The sequence below is a fragment of the Hemibagrus wyckioides genome, linkage group LG23 (assembly GCF_019097595.1).
Source record: "Hemibagrus wyckioides isolate EC202008001 linkage group LG23, SWU_Hwy_1.0, whole genome shotgun sequence".
Taxonomy (NCBI): domain Eukaryota; kingdom Metazoa; phylum Chordata; class Actinopteri; order Siluriformes; family Bagridae; genus Hemibagrus; species Hemibagrus wyckioides.
In genome coordinates, this window is record NC_080732.1 from 95,629 (window position 1) to 120,529 (window position 24,901).

The window sequence follows — 24,901 nt, forward strand, 5'->3', positions numbered from 1 at the left end:
TACGTATTAAACGTGATTAACTTAATGAGAGTTTTATTCTGCTCTTTTTTTGCCAGTAATATGATATATTTATTTAAATGAAAGCATTGTCTGGAGTTTATTTAAAAGTTTTATCTGTATGATTTAGCAGTGCGCGCGCCCGCACTGTCCGCGGAGAGGAGCTGCATTTCGCGGTTTGTCCACCAGGAGGCGCGCTGAGATCAGAGTGAGCTCGCGCCATTTCGCGGCTCTGAGTGCCACCAGATGGCAGTTTAGGATTGCTTCTCTGGCGAAAGGCGCGGTTCCGCTTGAGGTCTAAATTAGTATATAAAACATAAAGTATTCTTTCTTTATATTGACCCAATTATCGCAAGGGCGCGTTACGAAGAATTCTTTTGTGGCGGACAGGAGGTAAGTTTGCGCGAGTTTTGAACCTTTGCCGAGATCTTTGTGAGGTGAGGGCGCGTTAGCTGAAGCTAAGCAGCTTGTATCAAAGATGGAGGACGCGCAGAGAGACTGAGAGACTGGGAGTGGGGGAGGGGAGCGCGCGCCTCTCTATGGCCACCACAGACCATCATCATCCTGTATCTGTGTGTTAGTGTTAGTAATAAACACACACATCAGTTAGCTTGTGCTTAAAACACTGAGAGAAAGCCCTGGCTTGATCGCAGGTCTCCCCTGTCTTTGCATACGCGCGTGTCTGTGTGTTTGTGTGTGTTTGCATTTTTATTGTAAGGTATACTGTGCCGTGAGCCGCGCTGCTAAAACCGCTTCCGTCACTTCACTATTGTGATTGAGACTATGACTATGCTAAGCTAACTGGAGTCCCGCGCTAGCGCTGCGTATCGATTGGCTTTTTTCTCCAGTGCCGAACATCTTCCCTCTGTAACGCTAATGTAAAGTATTCTAGCGGGGACACAGCGACAGAGCCTCCTCACGGCTTCACTTCGGCCATTTATTAGAGTTTAGGATTCATTTCAGAAACGCTGCGAATTCACAAGAGTTACTTATCTTGTCGTTAGCTGGATTTCAGGAGTTTGGTCCTGACTAGCTCGTCGGCTAACTAATGTGTCGTCTCGCGCACATAAACATACATTTGGGCGCCAACTTTAGAAGCGGATCAGCGGCTTATAACGCGGACAGAATGAATAAACGGACTGGGAAAAAACCAGTCAGCGGGTTGTTTAGGGTGTTTTTGGTCATGATAAGGTCGTCCAGATTGAACTGGATTTATTTGCCTCGGTGTTTTTCCTCTGTAGGGATTAAACTTGAATCTGAATGTTCTGCAGATTTCTTCACTCAGAGAGAGAGAGTTTCAGTTCCTCTTACAGCTGTGTGAGAGATGTGTTCCTCTCAGTCACCTGGACATTACACTGGACATTACACTGGACATTACACTGGACTAAAATCAGTTTTTCTCTTTACAAGCAAATGAAATGGCCACAGAATTAACACCAAGTGTTTGAGTGTGAAGTGGAGCATTAACTTCTGATATAATTTTTTTTTTAAAAACTTTTTGTTCAGTTTATAAAGAGGACATGATGTCCAACTCTAATACACTCCTTTAATATTGTTGAATAATCATGTCAGAGGTAAAGAAGTCTTTATTCTTTTAGTTTATTCAGTTTATTATAATCTCGTGTCACTTTTCTATTCACTTCCTAATCCAGAAATTCTCACAATGAATAGAGTTTAGACCCTTACTGTATTTTTAGTGCTGTGAGTACACAGATATTTAATATAAAATATATTTATAGTGAAATTCAGACCTAGTAATGAAATATTTTATTACTCACTCACAGGAATAAAATAAAATATGTAATGTTTCACTGAGCTTTCTTTAAGTTCTTTCAAATTTAAAACAAAGAAACGTAGTTAATGAGACTGTTTAAAGCTCCTAACACACACACACACACACACACACACACACACACACACACACAGAGTTTACATTCAGCAAGAAAAGAGTAACCGGTAAACCTGAGTCCACTTTGTTTTTATCACTAGTGTTTTAATGTTAAAGCACGGTCTCTGACTTGTGAAGTCTTTACACTTGTGTGTAGTGTTATCTGTTGTGTATTAAGTTGTGTTTTCAGATTTGAGGAGTGTGTAAGTGTCAGTGTGGAATAAGATCAGACAGACTGATTGACTGAAGGACAAATCCATTAAGAGGAAAATAATAGTGTTTGGTGATGAACTCTCTCCTGTAGGAAGCTGGGATAGATTTTAGTGTGTTGGTATTGAAGGTTTTATAAAGCAGGATTTATTCATCTGGCTAAATAAATCTATTACTAAATTGGTTATAGGATTGTATTTGATTTTATTCTCCAACAGATATCCTGACCACAGCCACTTTAAAGATAGAGTTAAAAAACAGATATGCGTAATCTACAGAAGTTCACAGAAAACCAGCAGTTTTTACAGATGTTCTTAGCAGAGGTCATTTTGATGTTTAAAACTGGTCATGTTGAGTTAGTGTGTGATTCTTCAAGTGGAAAAGGTGCATTGTACCTGTAGACAGGTCTAATCTGTGGTGGTTCAGTAAGTCTGATGAAACACTGTTCACTCTAGGTAATGAACTGTAGCCTTGCAAGTTAACTCTGTCTTAATGTCCGTTGTATCAAAACTTCAACTTTGTTTGTTTGTTTTTGTCTCTCATTGTGGTGAGTTTTTGTCTTCAGTGTTCAGTCACTGTGTTTGTCTGTGCTGTATCACAGTCTATACAGTAAGTCATTGTTGTCACAGTGCAGGATGTTCTTTAGAGTTTAACCTGTAAAAATGACGTCTAAATAATAAATAATACGTCTCTGTCTAATAGTGCTTAAACTACATGTATGCAGATGATTAGTTTTGCTCTATTTCATCAGCAGACAGAGGCATGTGGCATTTGAGCAGGTTAGCATCCTGTTTTATGGTTTCTTCAGAGTGGCTCTCGCATCCTGGAGGCTGAAATCCAATTTCATATGCAGCTGCATCTCTGTCCTTGGCTCTGTCCCTCTGGGAGAACCCACTAGAGTAAATACCTTAATTAGAGCACAATGTGGCCACAAAAATCTCTCTCTCTCTCTCTCACTCACACACACACACACACACACACACACACACACCTAGTAATGTCACTCATCCTAGGTGTATTCATGCTTGCTTGCCTTTAGCAGGTTCTGTGGGAAAATACCTCATTTTTTTTTTATTTTCAGTATCTGTTGAGACCTAAAGCAGTGATTTAATAATGTGCAGGTTCAGCAGGATGCAGGGTTACTGCAGTTTCACAGTCTTTCATTTAAATTCAGACTGAAAACATTTTGCAGTGTAACACATTTATTATCATAGAGTTTAATTATTCTTTATTCTCCCTTCATTCTACCAGGAACAATTGCACCGTTTGTTCACATGCGTAGTCATTTTTCTTTCATTTATTCCAATGCATGACCTGCAATTCCACCAGGCCAGTGTTACCATGGCAACAGCTCCCCTGTAGGTCACGTGATCAGCGTCCTTATTTTCATTGGCCGTGACACGAGGATCGATGAACGTGGCTCGACGAGCTCATAAAAAGGCGAGGAGTGAGCGGCCCCGCCTTTGTGCTGACTGAATATTTTGAATTAAAGATGTTGCAGCGTGGAGGATTTTTCCCATTTGTTTCATAATCGTGATAATGTGCAGGACAATTAAAACTCTGAGACCTGGACAGTTAAGAGAGCCTTCAGTAACGTCTACATTACACCTTTTAGCAGCTTTACTGTATGCCATGTAGTGTCTTTTATCATGTCATATTACAGTCTAGAGTTCTGATCGAGGAATTATAATCACACATTAAATTCAGCCAAACATTAAATTCAGCCCCTTGTCAGCAAACATTTAGTTTAATTTAATTCTGATTTATAGATAATTCTGTCTTTCCTGTCTTTGTCTTTCCAGTTATCATGTACACCTTCATCAACTCATGTTGAGCAAATTTCAAAACCTCTACACCTCAACAAATTAGATTTGATGATTTTGTACAAATTTACACAATTCTACACCTATACTAATATCTACAGTTCTGCACTTCTTTTTTGTGAGATGGCATGTTTATGATTTAAAACCAGGTTTGCTTCAACCATGACCATTGATTTTCGGTCACTTTATAGAAAAGGTGAAAAATAAAGTTCAAAAATACAGTATGTATGTGTGTGTGTGTGTATATCTATCTATATATATATATATATATATATATAGAGAGAGAGAGAGAGAGAGAGAGAGAGATAGATAGATAGATATATATAGAGATAGATATATAGAGAGAGATAGATAGATCTATCTATCTCTATATATCTATCTGTGTGTGTGTATATCATATATACAGTATATAATATTTATATATATGTTGTGTGTGTGTATAACAGATTATTTGGCTCAATATTGTGACTACAGTTATTCAGTAGATGTTGGAACAATATAATTTCCTTACATCCTTACAAGATTTGGGATTTTAGAAAGCTGTTCAGCATGGCCTGTTTACATTCCCTGTTGAAAGTATTATTTCTTAGGGTGTATTATTTTATATATATGAAAGAGAGAGATGTATTATAGATTAGTAACAGTGATTGTGTTAACACTAAAGGTGTAATCAAACCTACCCACAAGGACTTTATTATTGGACCATTAATTTATTATTAACGCCAAACTAGTGTACAGTACTGCACTGTGTCCTTCTCTAGCTAGCAGTTTCTCAAGGAACAGTAATGTAAATATGTGGTGATTACCTTTTCTCAGCTTGACCTCAGACTGAGTCTTCTTTCAAATCATTAATTTTCAGCAGAACATGATTTCTGTTTTCATGTGAAATCCATGTGTTTGGAAATCTTGTAAATCAATTCAATATCAAGCTTTTTCCGTGAGGGATTGTTGTGTTTTTTAGGTCTTATGTTCGGTCATTTAGATCTAAAATAAAAGGTGGAGCTTCAGAATGCCGTAAACGTATTATTATAACAGAATTGTGTGTGTGTGTGTGTGTGTGTGTGTGTGCGCGCAGAGAGATGTGGGAGAGAGATGTAGTATGGAAAGGACGTAACATTTCCCAGCTCATTAAATAGACTTGTATGAATGGTCCATTTCTTACATGCTTTTTAATCCCAGTCTTTCTAAGCTCTTCTGTGATGATGAGACTAATCCTAATCATCATCTGTAATTAATCCAGTAATCAGGATTTTATCTGATTATATTAAAGTTAACATTTGTAACCTGGTTTATTTATGAAAGAAGATCTTTATTCTCTTTTATTTAATATCAGAGTTTTGGGTTAAAGTGAATAGGTTTAAGTGCTGATATCCTTAGAAACATTCAGGAAGAGTGTGTGTGAGAGAGAGAGAGCTGTTTTCCCTGATTTCCCTGATACTGAGGCTGATTTTGATCTATGATGCATTGCTCTTGCCAGTACAGCAGGATTTTAGCCTGACCCCAGACATTTCTCAGTGTGTAACATGGATCATTAAAAAGGATTAAGAATGTATGATCAGAGACAATGTGGATGAAGATGCGGGTGTGTGTGTGTTTGATAACTAGGAGTTTAAGTGGTGAACGGATCTCATTTTCCTTAACCTGTACATCTTTATCTTTATTTAGAAGACACACAATAGCTGGAAGAAATAAAGAAAATAAGCTTAAAACCTATGATTGAAGTCCTAGTAATATTGTGTGTGTGTGTGTTCATGTTCTAAGTGTGATCATGATCATGGCTGTATGCTCTGTGGTGTATTTGGCTGTTCAGACAATCTTATGCTGTAATTTATCTCTCAGGGAAAATCACAGCCCTCATTCCATCCATCATGAGCTGCTCAGGGATGCTGAGGTTCAGTGTTTTACTGAGGAAGAAGAAGAGGAAGAAATGTCTGTATGCTCACTGTGAGCTTGAGTGACCCCCTTGTCTGTAGCTTTATGACAGATGTGTGTCTACAGAGTGGACCTGAATCTAGATGTAGGTTAGGATTGTGGTGTAATATGGAGAGAGGTCTATTACAGACAATCATGACCAGTGTTCAGGTCAACACAGAGCTCTACTGTAAGAAACACAAGAAGTGTCTGAAAATGTTGAAATGGTAATATTTTTTTATTTTTGATACCCTTTTTTTTTAATCTTTTATGTGTGCTGAGGTTTGTTTATTTCACTCCTGACCTTGCTGTCTGAGTAGAGCAGTAATGCTTAATTAAACTGAGCTTCAAAAGCCATGTTTTCATTTTTAAAAAAGGGAAATGTCAGGCATCATAATTGCACTGACAAACACAACCATGTGAACAGCCCAGGGCTTAAAGACATGCTCTGAAATATTTGCATTTAAATTTATTTTTAGACTTACGTAGTCATACGCCATGCCTGAGTTCTTAGAAGAGTAGAGATGGAGAGAGAGAGACATGCTTCACACCTCAGACGCCATGTCGTGACAAGTGGAGTCAGATCAGCCTTGTGTTGTGGTGTGTTTTTATTTTGTAGTGGCTGTATTTCCATGATCATATGGATTAATTACTATCTTATTGGTGTTTATTAATTCCAATCCAGATAGATTCACCCACATTTTTCTTGTTTGTTATATAGTACTTTGTAATAGAGCATTATAGATTGTCACAGAATATGTAAATGTAACATGAACATTCAATAATGCACCATGTTTATTTTCTCTTGGGTCCACAGACTTAACCACAGACATTAAAGGGCTCGTTTAAAGGAGATGTTTTTTTCTAATCCTGGGTTTAAGATGATTCCTCATGACACAGTACGAGATCCTGATAAACTCTGTACTTAATTCTGTAGCAGACTGTGTGATGGTGTGTTCTCCATATCACATTATACCATGACGATCATTACCATAACGATAGACCTGCAGTTAATTACAGAACATTACAACGTCCTCAATCAGAGTGATCCTGAAATCAGTGTGCTGGAGGTAATAATGTTTTCTTGCGTTAGCATGTTTGTTTTACGTTTCTCTGTCACTACCGGATCTGTATCGGTACCAGATCTATAGCTGTGCTGTGAGTTTACCCTAGTCCTATTGGTTGATTATAGGATAACTCTTTATCATCCTTCACACGGAGACTTTAATCACAGATTCCTTCTATATACTCGGACTGCCACTGGCCTCCAGTGAAGGTTTAGCCTGTAAAAGTATTGTAACTTGGCTTCATCCTAGTACTGATGTATAGGTTGATCAGAGGTTACTGTCTGAACAGCACTGTATAAATATGTAAATGAAGTGCTTTCTGTTGCATAATGAGTGTATAGTTCTTCATTTCCTGTGTAGTGTTTGTGATGAACTGATTCAGGATCAGGTATCAGTCAGCTGTGCATACAGGAGCCCAGACTGCCTCAGCCATAATATTACACCGATGGGGGAGGGGAATGAACACACACACACACACACACACACACTCGCACAGAGGTTTTATTTTTTCCAATTATTCTCCACCTGATTCTGCAGTTTTCGTGCAAATGCGTATGTTTATGGCTCGGCCTGCAGTAACCTGCTGTGGTGACTCAGACACATACATTTATTTCACACACGCAGTATTAACCAGATGGGAAAGAGGGGTAGGGGTGTGTGTGTGTGTGTCTGTGTGTTGGCGCTCGCAAGTTTGTGTTCAGGGAATGGCTGGTCTCCTTCTCCTGTTCCACTGGAGGTGGAGAGCCATCTAGTGTCAGTTCCACACTGACCTCATGCTGAGCGACGGCTGTCTGAACGTCTAAGCTCGCCTGTCAGTTGAACCTTCTCTTCCTGTACCTCTCACGCTCTACTAAAATGATCTGTTCTCATTTTACATTGAACAAGCTCTCAGTTAAAAAGCAGACCAAACCTTAATGGAAGCTGTGGGTACATGTGTCTCACAGCAACAGTGAAACTCCATGCTTGGTCTGCCTCCTACTGTTCACCTATGGTATTACACACACAACATGCTGTCAGTGCGGCAGGAGGTGAAAAATTGTTAATTAATATTCTCCAAAAATTCTCAGCAAATATAATTTACTCAGTTTAATCATATAAAGGTGTTATCCTTTCTCATCTCATGTGAGTCTTTTCTTTTTCGTAAATTGTAATTTGTACTGCCCCTAGTGGCTAATACAATTTTCAGAATTTATTTATTTATTTGTTTGCTTGTTTACTTACTGATGGCATTGCTCTTTCAAGTCAGTTTTTGAGAAAATAATTGTGACGCTTGAATGAGTTAATGTAGTTAGGGTAGTTCACATGCTTTATTTCACTTTATATAGTCTGTATTACTGAGAGGGCAATATTTGTTTTTGTTTCTGTGTAATTTGTTTTCTATTTTTGAACAATTAAATGGCTTACAGGACAACGTATAAAATTTAAGTTACCCAAAATAGACATCAGCATTGTCACTTTAACTAAGATTGTTGTAGTGAAGTTGTAGTAAAAACCAATTCACTGTTCAAACCATTAGATGATCTGTGTTTGTTTATATTTACATTGATTCCTGAGATAAGAATATATGTTCAGCTAACATAATAATAATAATAATAATAATAATAATAATCTCTTTCATGTCACATTCTTGTTGCAGTTCATGAAATGTCCAGATGGTGTTCCTAAAGTGTTCATTGCTCACCTTGTTTGGTATATAGGTTTAAAATACTGTATCATTTTTATCCTGTGTTTTGTGTGTGCAGGTTGATGTGGTGTGAGTGGATGGAGGTCTTCACTCACTCTTCTGCCTGATTTATTTTACTGAAGCTCAGCTGAAGAAGCAGGATCCTGCTCTGGATCAAGTGTCTACAATAAGCCTGTTTTACTCACAACAGAGGCACAATGATTAATTCAGAGTTCCCTGTTTTACAGTAAGTAAAACTTAACAGTAATATGTGAAAGTGTCATATGTACAGAAGTAGCCTACAGGACATGTGTTCTCGGTGTTGTATGTAGAATTTTGTGTTATTTTGTGCAGGGATTCTTCTAATGAGTCTGGACAGGGAGACACAGTGAGTCTGAGTCTGAGTGTCAGTGAACTAGAAGACACTGGAGAAGGAAAAATGAAGAAGAAGAGGGGACGGCCAGGAAGACCCCCGGTATGATAACTCCAATGGGGAAATGTCATGGAAATTGCATAAAAAACATAGCTGATGCTTTCTAAAAAATAATAATAATATAAGTGAATATTCCATGATCAGTACTTTATTCTCTTCTGTCATGCCCTAGGATTAAATTCAGATATGTGTGAAGTACTGTAGTGGAGAACACTGTTATTTGTGTTCATTCAGCAGGCAGCCAGTAAGAAAGCTCGTAAGTCTCCAGTAGACAAGGGGGGCAGGAGACCAAATGGCATGGCACAGCAGAATGGAGACGGAGGAGACCCTACTACACTGTTTGAGGTGGTCAAACTGGGCAAGAGCGCCATGCAGGTAAAACCTGCACAAATCTGTTCCCTATGTAAAGCAGTCTTTATAAACTTTACTGAACTCATTGATTTGCCTTGACTTGATGCTAAACTCACTCACTCACTCATTTATTTATTTCCTACTAACTGGCTTGAAAAGGTGTGTGTGTCGGTAACACTGCTGTGTCTGTTACTTTAATGAATATTTCCATTTCATTTGGTGATTTCAGTCTGTTGTTGATGACTGGATCGAGTCTTACAAACAGGACCGAGATATGGCTCTTCTGGATCTTATCAACTTTTTCATACAGTGCTCTGGGTGTAAAGGTAAAAAAAGATGTTCACATCCAGTTGGTGTGTTTAAAATTCTGCCATCAGGAGAGTGGAATATTAATGTAGTCAGTGCTCTAAGTGTTTATGCTTCAGGTTTTTTAATAGACTCTGAAACCTTGTTAGTGTCCTCCATGTGTCTGCTGCACTGATGTAGTATTTCCTAACTGGTTTAGCCATGTTTCATAAGTGTTGTGCTGCCCGGTGTTCTGCTGTGTACAGTAGACTGTGATCCACACCCATGTATTTATTTTTTAATTAATTTATTTATTTTTATATATTTATTCATTTATTTATTGTGGTTTAAATCTTTAGATTATTGTTTATTTCATTTCAGGTACTGTAAGAATTGAGATGTTTAGAAATATGCAAAATGCAGAGATTATCAGGAAGATGACGGAGGAGTTTGATGAGGTAAATTTTCCACAAGCATTTTCCAGGGCTATGCACTGCAGAGAAAAATCCTTTCCCTCCCTGTTTTCCCCTGCATGATTCATATTCCTTAAAAGCACTGAACTGACGAGCATTTGTGTTTCAGGATAGCGGTGATTACCCTCTGACCATCGCTGGGCCTCAATGGAAGAAGTTCCGCTATAACTTCTGTGAGTTTATCGGTGTTCTGATCCGGCAGTGCCAGTACAGTATCATCTATGATGAGTACATGATGGACACAGTCATATCGCTCCTCACTGGCCTGTCCGACTCACAAGTCCGAGCTTTCAGACACACCTCCACCCTCGCAGGTCAGTCATCTTTAAACTCTGACCTTTGATTTTCAACTCAATACACATTTAATTATTTTATTAGGATTTAAAGAAAAAGTAATGCATTGAGATACAAACATTTAGTTTGCAGCAATAGAAATGTGTAAGGTATAAACATGTGGTGCAGGGAGGGTCTCACATACACACCTCCACTCTCACAGGCCTGTCATCTAATATGAAAAGTCTATTTTTCGTGGTGTGTGTACATGAGAAAAGCAATAAATTAAATTTATGATGAATTTGTACAATGCTACACTCAACTCAAAGGTGGCATAAAAATGTTGAATATGAACAATGCAGCATCACAAAAATAAATATAAAACCTGTAACTAGATAAAGGAGCAGTAAATGATCCAGAAGTTCAACTCTCGAAAAAAGGAAATTAAATTGAAAGTCAAACCAATACTGTTGTCATTTTGTCCTAAACACTGTGTTACTCTGATATTCTTTCCTTCACAGCAATGAAGCTAATGACGGCGCTGGTGAATGTGGCTCTGAACCTCAGCATCAACCAGGATAACACACAGAGACAGTACGAGGCAGAGCGTAACAAGGTTGCTGGGAAAAGAGCCACAGACAAGCTAGAGCTCCTCCTGGAGAAGAGGAAGGAGGTATTATCATCTTCCACCTCATCATTTTCACCTTTATAAACCTGTATTTTATCACAAAGTGTGTTTAACTCTTTTAAAACATTTTCCAGCTGCAAGAAAACCAAGATGAGATTGAGAACATGATGAACTCCATCTTCAAAGGAATTTTTGTTCATCGTTACAGGTGTGTGTCTGATTCAGAGATATTAATTAACCATTATTCTCTTCTAAATTTTAAATTACATTTGAAGGGTTTATATCACTTTTTAGAGATGCAATTGCTGAGATCAGAGCTATCTGCATTGAGGAGATTGGTGTGTGGATGAAGCTATACAGTGATGCCTTTCTTAATGACAGCTATCTTAAATACGTGGGCTGGACATTACACGACCGGGTGAGTGAACATAAAAGCCTGTCATATTTACTGTGAGATAATATGTAAGATAAACGTGACAGTAATGGTAAGCCCTGAGAGAGGGTTGTGTGTAAAACTTTGTGTGTGCCTTTATAGCAAGGAGAAGTCAGACTCAAGTGCCTCAAAGCACTACAGACGCTCTACACAAACCGAGGCCTTTTCCCCAAACTGGAACTCTTCACTAATCGCTTTAAGGTCAGACACTCATCACATTTACCTACCTACAACCATCATACACAAACTGACCACTCTAAGCATTTACATTTTCTTTTCCCTTCAGGATCGTATTGTGTCCATGACTCTAGATAAAGAATACGATGTAGCAGTGGAGGCCATTCGGCTAGTCACTCTGATCCTACAGTGAGTATGGTTTATCCCTCTTTCTCTCTGGTCATTTTTTTATGAAATAAATGTATTCATTGCTTTTGACTCTACTGTAAATAAAATATTGGTTTACATTCATGTGAAATGTCATTTGTATAGAAAAGAATACACGAAAAAATACATTTCATTTCATTTCTGGCACTTAGCAGACGCCCTTATCCAGAGCAACTTGCGCTTTTATCTCATTTTATACAACTGAGCAATTGAATACTTGCTCTATATCACTATGACTGTTACTGGGAGTATTACATTGCACGTGTTAGCTGTTCCTCATCCCTCACCCTCACAATGACTTACAGTTGTGTTTGATCTGTGCACCGTTTTACTTTTTTTACACTGATTATTTTCCACCTTTCAACCCAACGTGCACCATCAGTTTATTTATTAAATATTAGCCTAGTGTCTCTCTGAGACGTGTTTGTGTGTGTGTGTGTTGCAGTGGCAGTGAGGATGCTCTCTCTAATGAAGACTGTGAGAATGTCTATCACCTGGTCTATTCTGCCCATCGGCCTGTAGCCGTGGCTGCAGGAGAATTCCTCCACAGGAAGTAAGTGCTTTATTTCTATTTTATTTCTAGTTTTCCTTTGTCCATCGATAGTACCACAGAAACCCTGGTAGGTTATGCAGCTGTGCAGTTAGTGATGGACATTGTTGTTTACCTACAGGCTGTTCAGTCGACACGACCCACAGGCGGAGGAGGCTTTGGCTAAACGCCGCGGCAGGAACAGCCCTAATGGTAACCTCATCAGAATGCTGGTGCTGTTCTTCCTCGAGAGTGAGGTGAGAGACATGACCTGTAAACTGCATTACACCTCTGTTTTCAAATTCTACTTTAAGTAAAGTTCTAAATAAAACACATTTACACAACAAATTATTTCCTGCATAGTAATTTAATTGCCACAAGAGACATATATCATATATAGCATATACAGCTCTGGAACAAAATAAGAGACCACTGCCCAATCTCCAGATTTGAACCATATGTCATCAAGAGAAAGATGGATGATCACAAACCATCAAGTAAAGCTGAGCTGTTTGCTTTTTTTTTTCCCAAAAAGAGTGGTATAAAGTTCCCCAATAGCAATGTGAAAAACTGGTGGAGATCATGGAGCCAAAACACATGCAGATTGGGGTTATTCCACCAAACACTGATTTCTTAATGTTATTTAGCCAAAGCATTAACACAATTTATACAAGTTATATAAAATATAAACACTTGGAAATATTAGATTAGTAAAGCGGAACTAACTGAAAGTTAGAAAGTTTTTAAAGTAGAATAATATAAATCAATTATACTATATTAAATCTAAATGGGATCATTTTTTTTGTAAAACTCTTAAAAATAATATTTGGATGGTCTTTATTTTGCATTCTGAATTTAAAAAAAAATTGCATATGCATAGTAAACATTATGAAATATAGGGTAACGGTATGGCATTTAATCAGTTGTGTGTGTGTGTGTTCAGCTTCATGAGCACGCTGCATATCTTGTGGACAGTTTGTGGGACAGCTCTCAGGAGCTGCTGAAGGACTGGGATTGTATGATTGAGCTGCTTTTGGAGGAACCTGTACAAGGAGAGGAAGGTAACAGCACTAACTACACGTACACAAGGTCACTCACTCTGCTTTATTAGCTTGTATGTTGCTGTGTGTATGATCATGTTGTGTGGTTTCAGTGCTTGGAGACAGACATGAGAGCGCTCTAATTGAGTTAATGGTGTGCACCATCAGACAGGCAGCCGAGGCTCATCCCCCTGTGGGCCGGGGAACAGGGAAGAGGGTACACACTCCTGCAGTGATCTTCTAATGTGTTAAATTTGAATTGAATGGATATTCCTGTGACGCTAATATGATGAATCCTGCTGTGACTCCTCAGGTTCTCACTGCTAAAGAAAAGAAAACTCAGATTGATGATAAGAACAAACTGACTGAACACTTTATCATTGCACTGCCCATGCTCCTGTCAAAGGTGTGTTTCCTCATACTTCTTAAAAAAAAAAAAAAAAAAAGACAATTACAATTAGTGATTAGTGTGGTGATCAGGGTGCACATACTTTTTAGTTGTATAGAGTATGTAGTTTGTCCATGTGTTTTACTGCATATGTGTTACAGCAGATTTATTTAACTGAATAAAAAATAGAATCTTAAAATCACATCTGTACAGTAACGTCTTGGATATAGACACACATCTGTTCACAGACATGAACCAACCTTTTGGTGTTTGGTTGTCTGTGTACATACTGTATATTAATTACACACACACACCAAATCTCCTCATGTGTTTTATTACATTCAAATCTATCTGTCTCTCTATCTATTTATTTATTTTGTATATAGATTTATTTCTTGTGTATGCTGTTTGTATGTAATTGTCATAATTAATTTAACCGTTATGTTTGAATGTCATGTCTTACTTTACGTTGAATGTCCTGCATATCCAGGATGTTTCAACTTGTTCATTATTGGTTTCTTGTCTCTGGCTCCATGCAGTATCAGGCAGATGCTGAGAAAGTGGCGAACCTCCTGCAAATCCCTCAGTATTTTGAACTGGAGGTGTACAGTTCCGGCCGAATGGAAAAGGTTTGTATGTGGTTTCATTTGCAGTGTCTATGCTGCATGGAGCAGAGGATTCACTGCATGCTTTAAACTACACACCGTTCACTGTACAGCATGTTGTTATTTTTACTCTTCAGAGTTTTATAGACTCAAAAGCGTAGAGATTCTCCAAAGAACATCCAGTACACAGATGAGGTTTTGCTGCATACTCATCACTGCATATGGCTAAGTAAACAGATAGCTCATTTATTTGCTAGCCCATAGAGAAAGTGAACGTTTCATGGAACCTGGACACCTAACTGGCAGGAGTGGTAGTTAATAAAATGAGAACATTTTTGAGCTAGTTACTGTAAGTGCATTAATACAAACTAAGGGAAATTTATTTTTTAACAGTGTGTTATGTTGCACCTTATATTCCTTACATGTTTCTCATGGTTCTCTGTCCTTAGACCACCAGTGTCTAACATTCTCATTTAAATTTACTGCAGCATTTAAATAAGTGCTAATCTTTGATTGCATGCTAATTAATTGACTAAGTGAAACTATTACCAGATTCAGACCCAGCTGATGTGTGTAGTGCAGCATGTGGTCGAATTTGAGATGACAAGCTTGTGATGCAGTACAGTATCAAGGTGCATTACAGTGATGTGATGTGTGTTAGTTTTAAACATCACTACATACCAGAAGTAAACTATACAGAAAATATCCAGCACACAATGCACTCCCACAATTCCACACTAAACCCAACAACGCACTGGAATAAGTGTTGGGTCAGTTCAGGATATACTAACCAGGTACGCAACAATTTTAATGCCTATTGCTGTTTGAAGGGAACATGCGACTTAGATAAGCACATGTGGACTGAAGGTCATCTGACTTTGCGTTTATTATTTAGTAAATCTTTCTGTAACACACAGCCGTCAGATTTGGGAAACGGTGAATGCAGAGGGATTTCAAACACATTGTGCTACACTGAACTTTGTGTGTATCTGCGCATATGTTATTTAGCATCTAGATGCCCTGCTGAAGCAGATCAAATTGGTGGTGGAGAAGCACACAGAGACTGAGGTCTTGGAGGCATGCAGTAAGACGTACAGCATCCTGTGCAGTGAGGAGTACACCATCATGAACCGCGTGGATATCGCCCGCAGCCAGCTCATAGATGAGCTCTCTGACCGCTTTAACCACTCTGTGGAGGACCTGCTGCAGGAGGTAAGCTCATAAACACATGGAAATAAAGCACTATGCTAAAAATACTGTAATTGGAGTTAAATTAGTAAATCAAATTATCTTTTTTTTAATTGTCATTATTTTGAAGAGAAAATTGTGCAAGATTTGAGGAAATGGTGAGTATATTGATCATTGTACTTTTGAGTTAATCTTTTACATTGTTTTCTCAGGGGGATGAAGCTGATGATGATGACATCTATAGTGTTCTCTCATCCCTGAAGAAACTCACTGCTTTCCATAAGTAAGATGTGTTCCTTGTTATGGACAACTGTTTTTGTCAGTTTATTTCTGTTTCATCTGTAAAACCAGTTCATCATGCACTAATGCTCCTTTCATTACATCCTGCTCAGTGCTCATGACCTAACAAAATGGGACTTGTTTAAAAACTGCTATCGGTTGCTGAAGATGGGGATAGAGCAGGGCTCAATGCCAGAGCAGGTACAAGAGTGTGTGAGTGATTAGTTCTCTGGTACACGTGATGACGTGTCAGTGAAGTGATGTAGGTACTCTGTGTTCAGATTGCAGTGCAGGCTCTTCAATGTTCTCATTACTCCATCCTGTGGCAGCTGGTGCGCATCACTGAAGGTTCTCCATCCAAGGTACTCTGCACTGATCACATCGAGTAACTTGTTTATAATTGATGCGTTTATGAAGGGTACAATACTCAACGCTGTGTGTTCTCTTTCCCAGGATGACCTTCTCGCTCTGAGAAGAGTGGTGAAGTCCTTCTTGGCCGTTTGTCAGCAGTGTCTGTCGAATGTGAACACTCCTGTTAAAGAACAGGTGAGCGAGACTCCGGAAGATTTAACACTTCATCCCACCAATCTGGGTTGTGATAAGTACCAAGATGTTGATTAAGTTTCTAGAACAGTTCTGACACTGCAATGGCAAATCACAGGTTTATATTAATGCTCTCATTCTAACTGTGTGGCCTCTGAGCAAGGCCCTTAACCCTCCCTGCTCCGGGGGCTGCGTTCTGACCCCACCCTCCAAAGTTGGGATATGTGAAGAAAGAATTTCACTGTGCGGCAATGCATATGTGACAAAGAAAGAATTCTATTATCCATTCTATTCTAATCTAATATGTAGTTATTTCTAGAGTAACGGCTTATTCACTAGGACTTGTGTTTTCACAGGCGTTCATGCTGCTTTGTGACCTGCTGATGATCTTCAGTCACCAGCTGACCACAGGGAGCAGAGAGGCCCTGCAGCCACTGGTGTTTAATCCGGACAACACGCTGCAGAGTGAGCTGCTCAGCTTCGTCCTCGATCATGTCTTTATCGACCAGGACGATGAGAACCAGAGCATGGGTGTGTGTCCTGTCTTCTTTCCCCTGACCTTCTCAATCCTGCTAACCCACACACTACAACTACTGCTACTAGACACCAGTATACATTAGGTTGTAAGAGGAATAAAACCCTTAAGGGCAATTAGAAAATTCATCAACTTAACAGTAACTCTGCTTTATCACACCCCACTATCACTCAGCATATTAAACACAGTATTGGCTACTTGTTTATCCCAACCTTTAATTTCATGTGTGTATTTGTGTGTGTGTGTGTGTTAGAGGGTGATGAGGAAGATGAAGCAAATAAAATTGAGGCTTTGCATAAGCGGAGAAATCTGCTTGCTGCTTTCAGTAAGCTCATCATTTACGACATTGTGGACATGCCTGCAGCAGCGGACATTTTTAAACACTATATGAAGGTACAGTAACTTGACTCACAGTATTTAAGATGCATGGTGGGAGCTGAGTTTATTTATGAATCTTGATTTTTTTCTTCTTCAGTACTATAATGATTATGGTGACATCATCAAGGAGACTCTGAGTAAGACCAGACAGACAGATAAGATCCAATGTGCCAAAACTCTCATACTCAGTTTGCAGCAGGTAACTTATTAAAGTTTACGTTTTTCTTTGTCTTAACAGCTTCTTTTCGGAAATGAGCTTTCTGCTTGCACAGAATTAAATGTGCAGTGTTTTATACATTTTTTTATTACTAAATCTCAGTAAGATTACATGTCATGGTGGTGTATGGTGAAAGTACCACAGTCTTTTTGCCCCATATCCGTAAGGTAATGCACTAATGAGCCCATGGCAGTGTACATGTGCCTGTTTGTCTCTTTTGTCCTAATTACAGTTTTATGTTCTGTTCTTTGCCTTTTTCACGTCTGCTCTCAGCTCTTTAATGAGCTTGTGCAGGATCAGGGGCCAAATTTGGACCGAACCTCTTCCCATGTGAGTGGCATTAAAGAGCTGGCTCGCCGCTTCGCTCTGACGTTTGGACTCGACCAAATCAAAACCAGAGAGGCTGTAGCAACTTTGCACAAGTGAGCTCTTCATCATCAAAACACATTTATTTTTAATTATTCCTGTAAAAAAAAAAAATCAACTTTTTTTGTAAGCTTTGTGTGATGATATTGTGTTTGTGTTTTCAGGGACGGTATCGATTTTGCGTTCAAGTTTCCTAACCCTAAAGGAGCAGAGTATCCTCCACCCAACTTGGCTTTCCTGGAGGTTTTGTGTGAATTCTCCTCTAAACTCCTCCGCCAGGACAAAAAGACTGTGTAAGTCTAAACGGCAGTAATCATGGTGTGTGTCGGTCTGGGTGTGTGTGTACATACGTTTATGTATTGTTTTTGTTCTCTCACAATCCTCTCGTCTGTCACAGCCACTCGTACCTGGAGAAGTTCATGACTGAGTACATGATGGAGCGGAGGGAGGACGTGTGGTTGCCGCTGATCGCCTACAGGAACTCTCTGCTAACGGGAGGTGATGAGGACCGCATGTCTGTGACAACAGGCAGCACGACAAGCCGAGCCAGCACCGTACGCAGCAAGAGGGGCCGACCGCCGCTACATAAGAAACGCACTGACGGTGGGATGTTACTGTTTATAAGGGCTGTCCTATTTTTTTATAAAATGTATTATAAACTTTATGAGAAGGTTTATGTATTAAATATTTATTTTGTAATGAACATTATATCTCAAACATTTAAGTAGGTGCAGTTAAATAAGATTTGAGCTCGCCTCCACTCCTGTCAATGAACAAAAAGCCTCCACCCCTAGAACCTACACTTCATTTAGCTTGCTAACTAGCATTAGCATTAGAAAGGACTGCCACGATCATGTTCAGCTGGTTAAACATCATTACACTATAAATATGCAAAATTTGACAGATAGTTATTCAAGAAAATGTAGTAAATTAGCATTTTATACTTTATACAGAGCTGTTTATGAACACAAATACAAAATCTGCATCCAACTTCATCACCTTCACCAGTAATAAACTACTCCTTAGAAAAATGCTGCTAAATTCTGTTCAAAAAAATTCTGTTTATTAGATATAGTGTGCCGTATTTATTAGTGGTTGTGTGTGTGTGTGTATGTGTGTGTAGCAGCAGACGAGAGCGTGGACAGCTCATGGGTGATGCGTAACGACACTATTCAGACCCCTGGAGGTCTGCAGACGCCGCAGCTCACCTCCACAGTGTTGAGGGAGAACCCACGCCAAGCAGCAGAACACGTCCCGGACCAGGACTCATCTGAGCCTGGCTCTGAACCCGACTACATTCACAAGTACACATGCTTTAAAAACACACACACACATGGGTAATTAGTTAGTAAAGAATTAGGTTTCATGTGTGTGTGCACGCGTGTGTCAGTCCACAGATGCAGATGTCATGGCTGGACCAGCAGAAGATGGAGGAAGTGAACAGGAAAGAAAGAGGAGGAATGAATTACATGAAGGCACGGAGTGGAGGTGTACGGCAACAAGTGTGAGTGCTGTTAGATTTTCACTTCGGTGTGCAGGACGTTAGTTAATAATGAGTGTGTTCCACACCACAATCCAAACTCCTGCAGGTTTGGTTCAAACACACTCTCCTGAAGTGGGATTAGGCCCAGGATGTTCTCACAGGCCGAGCTTTAAACTGTCGGCTCGCTGCATGCTTCGTTTCAGGCGGGGTTTAATGGAAGACGATGCAGAGCCCATCTTCGAGGATGTGATGATGTCATCGCGTGGACAGTTGGAGGACATGAATGAGGAGTTTGAGGACACCATGGTGATAGATCTGGTGAGACATTAACCAAGTGGCTCTTTGGTTATGAGCAAATTTGGAAATCAGTTTTTTTAAATTTTCATTAATATCCCCATTCATCCTAGCCGCCATCAAGAAACAGACGCGAAAGAGCCGAACTAAGACCAGACTTTTTTGACTCTACAGCAATTATAGAAGATGATTCGGTGAGTAACATTTATAATGCATATAACACATTTATAATAAATTAGATCATTAGTACCAGGAAAATACGCAGCTTGAATATAAAGGACTGAATAGCAAAACATAGATTTATTGACATAAGGAGATGATGTTTTTTGCCTCAGTATTGCAGTTAAGCTGTGATATCTGGTATTGTGTTTAGTAAGAATGTGATATTAAATGTGTTTACAGGGATTTGGTATGCAGATGTTTTGAAGCAGATGTGTAAATTTGGTGGAGTCACAACCAGCGACGCTGTTCTTCAGTCAAGCGAAGCCATCATGTTTTAAAAACCACAAGTTCAACAATATTTTCAAGCGAAAAAGACTGACCTGCTTTTCTCTGACCCACTCACAGGTTTTCTCACACAGATTATCGTACTGAGTGTTAGTGAAAAGCGCCGTGTCAGTGTCCATCTACTCTGTTTTTGATATACGTACATTTTTTTTTTTTTGTCCCCGTATTTTTCTTTTCGTTTGTTTTTAAATCAAACCCATTGTGTACTTTAACACAGTTTAGATAAGGCTGTGTGAACCAGTCGTGTACATACTGTATGTTTTGTGTATGATCAGTGTTCTCATGTGGAGCTCCACACACACCTTGTGCACAGAGGAGGTATGTGGAATGTTCCAGATCCAGACTGCAGTGTTTACACTCTAACTGCTCCGGTTTTTCCTTCATGCGGGACGTAAGCGACTCGCCAATTTACTACAATTCATTTGGATTTTCTGTCCCTGGTGAAGGATACAGAATTAATGAGAGACTTTCTACAACTCCTGTCCCTGCTGTAGCACATTTACACGGTCCTGTGTGTCTTCATTGTGGAGTGGGACACGAGGTCTCGGGGCTGAAACATCACGCTTCATCTGAACTCGCGTCACTGCAGAATCGGACGCATTGTTAGGACGGTGCCTCTAGATCACACTACTGTTTCACACGTCTCTCGTTCACACGCTTGCGAGCGTCACGTTCATTCCAGGTTTTTATCTTTAAATAAAGGTAATAAAGGTATTTAAAAAGTATTTTCATTTCGGTAAATTTGCCACAAAATGTAAACATTTGTTTTTTGCCTCCATATTTTGCTGTTTGTCCTCAGACTTTTAAGCATAAATCATTCACGTCCAGATGAAGATCTAATGTATGCTGTTTTTAATTTAGTTCCAAACTGAGTTCATGTTCGGTGAAATGTAGAAACTGTGCATTTAAATTAAAATTCAGTCGGTTTTTACTTGTTCAGGGATCGAATCCTGGTTCATATTTTCAGGATGTTGTTCTCCTGGACATCCTGCTTGGAGTATTGGTCAAATAGATTTTATGTAGAAAACTACATTTTGTTTCTGTGTTGTTCAGTACAAACAAAATACATTTTAATAAAATGGATTATTCATAAACACTCTGCTCCTCTGTGACTTTCTATCAGATTAGAGGAACTAAAGAGATCGTATTTTATTTTATTTATTTATTTTTTTTTAATGCATCTCAGGTATACAGTGCAAGAATCTGTACTCTCCCTGTTAAATGAACCAGAAATTTGAAAGTCTGTATCCAGAGAATGACTCTGGACATTAGGGATGCCACAATACTCAATATAATATTGAAGCGTTCGGTACGATCTCCATGGTTCAGTACGCATGTGTGAGCCGCGGTTTTTTCTTTAAAACAATAATAACCATGCGTGTGTGTGTTTATTACTCTCTGTACCTCCTGTGTGTTTATTACTCTCTGTACCTCCTGTGTGTTTATTACTCTCTGTACCTCCTGTGTGTTTATTACTCTCTGAACCTCCTGTGTGTTTATTACTCTCTGAACCTCCTGTGTGTGTTTGCCTGTACTGTATGTCTACGTGCTGAGACAGACACGCCTCCCCGCAAGTAAATATCCAGTCAGTGAGCGCTAAAGTTAGGGGCGGTGACCATGCTTGTGATGCTGGTGTCAGATTTCACTCTAACCCTGGAGAGAGGTGAAGTGAGACAGGAACACGAGGAAGCAGCTCTGGGATTCAGATCTGTGGTGTGGGGACATTTGTTGTTGACCATGATGCTGATGAAACAAAAACGCTAAACAAAACATGACTGTGTTTAAGCAGTGTTCCACACGAGTTAGATACGGACATGGAAATACTTCAACATGACCACACATCTACAGCTCCATCACCCAGAGATATCACTGTGTGGAAGCGGGAGCCTTTTTTCCCGACCTCTACGAAAAAAACACGCAAAAAAATTGAAAACGCTTTGGATAAAGCACAAAGTCTTGCTCTAATAACAGATAGCTGGACCTCGGGGGTAACAGAGTTATCTCACCGTGACTGGTCATTACAGAGAGTTATCTCACCGTGACTGGTCATTACAGAGAGTTATCTCACCGTGACTGGTCATTACAGAGAGTTATCTCACAGTGACTGGTCATTACAGAGAGTTCTCTCACAGTGACTGGTCATTACAGAGAGTTATCTCACAGTGACTGGTCATTACAGAGAGTTCTCTCATCGTGACTGGTCATTACAGAGAGTTCTCTCACCGTGACTGGTCATTACAGAGAGTTCTCTCACCGTGACTGGTCATTACAGAGAGTTATCTCAGTGACTGGTCATTACAGAGAGTTATCTCATAGTGACTGGTCATTACAGAGTTATCTCATAGTGACTGGTCATTACAGAGAGTTATCTCATAGTGACTGGTCATTACAGAGAGTTATCTCACCGTGACTGGTCATTACAGAGAGTTATCTCACCGTGACTGGTCATTACAGAGAGTTATCTCACAGTGACTGGTCATTACAGAGAGTTATCTCACCGTGACTGGTCATTACAGAGAGTTATCTCAGTGACTGGTCATTACAGAGAGTTATCTCATAGTGACTGGTCATTACAGAGAGTTATCTCATAGTGACTGGTCATTACAGAGTTATCTCATAGTGACTGGTCATTACAGAGAGTTATCTCACCGTGACTGGTCATTACAGAGAGTTATCTCACAGTGACTGGTCATTACAGAGAGTTATCTCATAGTGACTGGTCATTACAGAGAGTTATCTCACCGTGACTGGTCATTACAGAGAGTTATCTCACAGTGACTGGTCATTACAGAGAGTTATCTCACAGTGACTGGTCATTACAGAGAGTTATCTCATAGTGACTGGTCATTACAGAGCGGATTGGGAATAAAGTGCACCGTCCAAACCCGTCTCCTGTAATAAAGTCATACAAGCATTAATTTTTATATCTCACTATTTTCAGTACACTTTCATTTTGTTAGTTCATTTTTCCATTTAAGTAAAATAAAGAGAACTGCAATTAAAACCAGTTTTTTTCTTCTTAACATCTTACTGTTCCTGTCACCTAAACAAAGGATAATGGAAAAGAACCTTTAATTTGCCAAGCCATCAGAACCGAAAACCGTGGGTAAAAACCGCGGTACGTATTGAACTGTGGGTTAACTGTATTGTTGCATCCCTACTACACACACACACACACACACACACACACCTAAAGCTGTGTATTGAAACATGAATAGAGACTACTGAAGTGTGGCAGCTGTAATTCCATCACTAAAACCGTGAATTAATACACATTTGTGGTTTGTTCCCTGCTTATCTGTAAAGTGCAAATAACTTAAACTACACAAGAAATCATATTTGATCTGTGATCATGTGTGTGAAGAACAAACAGCTTTCATTTCAATTCAATTCAGTTTTATTTGCATATTGCTTTTAACAGTGGATAATATAAGAACAATTTAAAGAATACATATATTTGTATATGTATATCCGATACACAATCGGCTTTACATAACTATTGGTGTTTTTCATAATTTATCATGTCTTTAATTTCTACTAAGAGAGTTTTTATTCTTCCTATTTTTTCATTTATATTTTTATTACCTATATCCCTATACTTTTCTTGTCCACACACTTTACTTTATACTCTTCTTATAAGTAGGACAGTCGTAATAAGCATCTCACTACATGTACTGTGTATGATTTTTGTATGTGACAAATAAAATTTGAATTTGAACATACAATAAAACAACGTGTACCGAACATATATCAGTGTTTATAACTGTAATTGTGTAAATGTTTGTTTATAACCGGGGTTTATACAGAATCCGTTCATAACGGCTGTGTGTGTGTGTGTGTGATGCTGACTGACCAAAAACTCAATCTGACCAAGTCGCCTACTCCCGTGAAATATTCGCCATGCTAAATATCTGGACCTGTTGGCGACTCAAAGTCCTGCAGAAAGGGTCCGCTTTCTCATTGGCTGTAGGTCATCGCCGAGGTATGTTCTGACTGAAACATACCTCGGCGATGACCTACAGCCAATGAGAAAGCGAGATACAGGGCAGCGGTCAGTTCGGGGAGGAGTTATGGACCACAATATGGCTTTAGGTAAGGCACAATATTATAGTTTAATAGAGTTTATAGGTTTTTATCAGAAAAGAAAATGTCTTAAATATAGTTTTATCAGAATAAATAAGCTTTACGGTTACATCAGAAACATTTGCTTGACCAGCCGCATCAGCAGCAGGACACTGCAAAATTATTCATTTGTTCAATTCTGCAGGACCCACAATCTTTGTTCCCCACGCTGAACTTTTTGCGGGATTCCATTTCCAGTCTCGTGTGATCTTGTTATTTCCTTATTATTTCTGGCATACATTCGGTTGTGAAAGTTGTTGGAGATTCTTCCATGCAGTGTGAAAACTCCTGTCTCCAATCCATGGTGTGAACACAGAGACTGAATGCTAACACAGATAGCGGTGCGGTGTGAACACAACCGTGATCTGAACTCTGAAAATCGTGCAGCGTGAACTTGGCACGGGGGGGTGGGGGGTGTGGGGGGGGGGCACCGAACAGAGGCACCGCCCACTCTTGCTCTCACGCCCCGCCTGAACCGCGTTCATGTTACCAGGGAAACCGGTTTATCACGAACGTTGTCTTTGAGCTCGCGAGACATCCCGAATGTGACCGTGTTCCCGCGAGAGTTACGGAGGTTGGTGTGTTCTCGCGAGACTCGGCCACAGCGC

General features: G+C 39.4%; 1 protein-coding gene across 4 annotated transcripts; it reads left to right on the forward strand.

The window, feature by feature from the left end:
* Positions 1 to 219: 219 nt before the first annotated feature.
* Positions 220 to 21,252, forward strand: stag1b (STAG1 cohesin complex component b). Of its 4 annotated transcripts, none has more exons than XM_058376655.1 (34): positions 220 to 390; positions 8,639 to 8,806; positions 8,914 to 9,034; positions 9,227 to 9,367; positions 9,573 to 9,669; positions 10,010 to 10,086; positions 10,211 to 10,415; positions 10,896 to 11,047; positions 11,137 to 11,210; positions 11,297 to 11,420; positions 11,538 to 11,636; positions 11,722 to 11,801; positions 12,265 to 12,372; positions 12,491 to 12,605; positions 13,292 to 13,409; positions 13,502 to 13,605; positions 13,702 to 13,794; positions 14,316 to 14,405; positions 15,390 to 15,593; positions 15,782 to 15,852; positions 15,962 to 16,049; positions 16,130 to 16,210; positions 16,302 to 16,394; positions 16,748 to 16,922; positions 17,180 to 17,319; positions 17,402 to 17,503; positions 17,795 to 17,943; positions 18,052 to 18,180; positions 18,285 to 18,490; positions 19,014 to 19,191; positions 19,278 to 19,391; positions 19,574 to 19,688; positions 19,778 to 19,858; positions 20,067 to 21,252. In XM_058376655.1, exons 2-34 carry the CDS (start codon positions 8,778 to 8,780, stop codon positions 20,088 to 20,090), a joined length of 3,777 nt encoding a protein of 1,258 aa, XP_058232638.1. In that variant the 5' UTR covers positions 220 to 390; positions 8,639 to 8,777; the 3' UTR covers positions 20,091 to 21,252. The 4 variants fall into 4 exon arrangements, with proteins under 4 accessions (XP_058232638.1, XP_058232639.1, XP_058232636.1 ...); XM_058376656.1 differs by having other exon boundaries at positions 9,230 to 9,367; XM_058376653.1 differs by having other exon boundaries at positions 221 to 390; positions 19,011 to 19,191.
* Positions 21,253 to 24,901: the final 3,649 nt, after the last annotated feature.